A 3,297-nucleotide genomic window follows, 5' to 3' on the forward strand; every position below is an offset into this window, starting at 1 on the left:
GTACGGTTCGGTTAATTTTCGATATTTTTCTAAATGTCATGTAAAAGTAGTAGAAGTAGAATGCAATAACATACATACTTTTATAGGACTTAGCAAAACTCTCTATACATTTTTACTATTTAAAGGGTGATGGATTAAGAACATGAAAGATGGTCAGAGTATAGATCTATTAACTATTCTACAATATCATAAAAGACTGTAAGCAAAAACAAAGAAAATATAAATCACACGAGTGAAAAGATATTAACCAAGCTGGAACTCAAGAATAAAGTCTAGAGAAGATTAAATATTCAAAAAGATAAATCTAAATCATAAGAAATGAAACGTATTCAATACATTGTACCTTGTTACTCATAATCGCTAGAATACCTTGTGTCTTGCTAGTAAATATGCTGGAAATAGTTTAGTTTTAACATGAGTAGCATAATAGGTTGGGAATTAGGATTTTGAGTTTAGTTACTTCTTGACTTGTAACCGTGTTCATAATTCCAAGTCCCACGAAAAACTTTAATGCTTTATTATTTTTAAACTTATATATAAATATATTTTTTATATGTAAATTTATTCGGTACGGTTTGGTAGTTTTTCGATTTATTTTCATAAAATAAAAAACATATCCTAATTATCGGTACGGTTATAGAAATATATAAAAACCTACGGTTTTATTAAAAGAAACCTAAAAATTGGTTCGGTACGGTATGGTGCGGTCATAGTTTTTAAATATCCATTGACACCCCTACCTAGAACTGGTTGATGTAAGAACAATCAAAATATAATAAACTAATGAACAATAGTATAAACGAAAAGAGAATCATATAGCTTTGATGTCTGTGAACAATGTCGCCTTACAAATGGTTAATACTCCCCTTTATATAGTAGAGGAATTCTACTTATGGTATAACTCTAGTTACAGAAGGAAATTCCATGATTAGCTAATTAACCATTCCTAATTTGATCCGTTCCGAGATTTCCGCCATGATCTTCGACCAGGCGCAGATATTTTGCCTTTCTGTTATTATGTTATCTTCGATCTTGCTCGATGCCTGTCTTATTCGGTATCGATCGTTGCTGGCCTCGATCTCGACAGGTACCTCGAATCACGAACTTGGTACTTTGTCCTCGTACCTTGGTCTCATCCACTACGGGGCCGACCATCGATGCAGCTCCCTGGTCCCGGTCAGATAGAAAAATTGGGCGGGCTCGGTTTTAACCGTATACAGATAGTCCCCTCATTTTTTGGAGTGTAATGACAAAAAATAAATTGAGCCTTCGATTTATACCTCGACCTGCCATGATGTCACCATCGCGACGTAAGCAACGAGTGTGACCGAAATGTCTTGTCGGTATAGTTTCCCAAGTCATTAATGAGTGTCAGTTGGTGGTTGGCCACTAGTGACTTTGAACCTTCGTCGTGAATCCAATAAATCGAACCCCTTTATTGTTGTGTTACCCACGCCCCTACTTTTGTGAACTCCTACCTCTTTTTTTTGGAAAATTCTCGGGAAGATCCGTTCGTCGTTACTTTTGGGTGTGTACGGGGTAACCTGATCACTAAGCAATAGCTTGTAAACTATACAGGAGATGTAAATTATACTAAGAAACCCGGTGCGATTAGCTCTGACTGAGGAGGCTGCTGGTGAGGAAAATCGATCTCAGGTCTCTCATATAAAAAAACCAGTACTTATTCAACCAACCCAGTCAACCCTTGTAGTCAACTTCTACCTTCGAAGTAGGCAATTTCCGTTCATTTTTCAGAATAATTTTTTTACACTTGGACATTACGTAGAAATAGCATACAGACTATTAGCTATGAAAATAATAAAAGCACACGAGCTTGAAATATAATAGGATAGAGACATAGAGTAGAGGAAGTTAAATTTAAGTATACTTCTAATTAATATATGCTGATAGCAATTTTGTCTTTTTTTCAGTCCACATTCACCCCCTTGCCTCATTCCCATCCTAAAGGGCAAACTAATATTATAACACGGTAACTCTGATGGTTAATTTATGGATGAAAATTATACAACTTGATACACATAACATAATAAAGAGACATTCAAAGCCACCATTACTGACCTATTCTCAAAGTCAACTCCTTCTCCATATATAAACAAATCCCTTAACCAAAACTGAAAATCATTATTCCAACTACTCTTTTGTCTCATTTTCCTCCTTTCAACCTCCAAAAGAAATAAGAAAAAAATGGGAAATACAATTTCACCTTGGTGCTACTCCATTTGTCCTTCAAGATCATTAATGGTTAACCTATTTTTTCACGATGGAACGACGAGGATAGTCACCGGAAAAAGGCTAGCCGGAGAGATAATGTTCGAATTCCCGGACTGCATGATTTGCCATGCAGACTCATTCTATATTGGAAACCCTATTCCATCCTTAAACATCGATGATAAGCTCAAAAATGGCGATACATACTTCGTTTTGCCTCTAGATTACTTCTCATCAAGCAACGTGCTCTCGGCTTCTTCTCTTGCTTCTCTGGGCTCGAATCCTAGACGAGCACCTGTTAGTTTCAAGAACCCTATATTTCAATATATTAAGGCGGAAAATGGTAGGGTTTTGATAAAAGTGTCACCGGAGTTCATAATTAAGCTTCTTACAAGAGGAAAAGAAGATGGATCACAAGATAATATTGCAACTACGACAAGTCCTAGTGATGGTAAGTTTTTATGTAGCACACCTGAGTTGAAGAAACATTATGAACAATTGGTTGGTCCAAAAGGACAAGTTTGGTCACCTAAGCTTGAGACTATTTCTGAGTACAAAATTAGGTATTCTCCTTGTAGGTTTATAGGTTTGGAATGGAAGCAGAAAGAAGAATGAAAAGTTCTTTCTTTTTTTGTTTTTGTTGATTTTGGTGTATAGCAATTAATTAGAAGTGAAGAAAGAAAATGCAGTTAATATATTGTAGCACTGTAACTTAGAAGTACAGAAGAATATACATATGATGTTGCCAATTCGAACAAATATCTTAGGAAAAGAAAAGGCACAAACCAGAACAGAATCAGGAAGAGGGATTTTGAATGAAATTAATAATTTAGTGCTCAACAAAATTTTTTTTTTTTAAACCCTTCGGTATCCTAAATCCGGCTGACAAATTCGAATTTGTACCCCACAGAGTTTATTTAAGGAGAAGTAGAATTTCTACCATGCGCTTTTTCATTCTACGTGTTCAAATTTGAGACCTCTAGTTAAGGCCCGAGAGATCTAATAATGCATTACACACCACACTCGATGGTATCAACAAAGATGATTCTAAATTATTTGTTGTCTATA

At 35.5% G+C, this 3,297-nt stretch overlaps 1 protein-coding gene across 1 annotated transcript; it reads left to right on the forward strand.

The window, feature by feature from the left end:
* Positions 1–2,205: 2,205 nt before the first annotated feature.
* Positions 2,206–2,844, forward strand: LOC107824283 (uncharacterized). The gene has a single exon (XM_075228690.1). It carries the CDS (start codon positions 2,206–2,208, stop codon positions 2,842–2,844), a length of 639 nt encoding a protein of 212 aa, XP_075084791.1.
* The last annotated feature ends 453 nt before the right edge of the window (positions 2,845–3,297 follow it).

The sequence above is a fragment of the Nicotiana tabacum genome, chromosome 13, assembly GCF_000715075.1.
Source record: "Nicotiana tabacum cultivar K326 chromosome 13, ASM71507v2, whole genome shotgun sequence".
NCBI lineage: Eukaryota > Viridiplantae > Streptophyta > Magnoliopsida > Solanales > Solanaceae > Nicotiana > Nicotiana tabacum.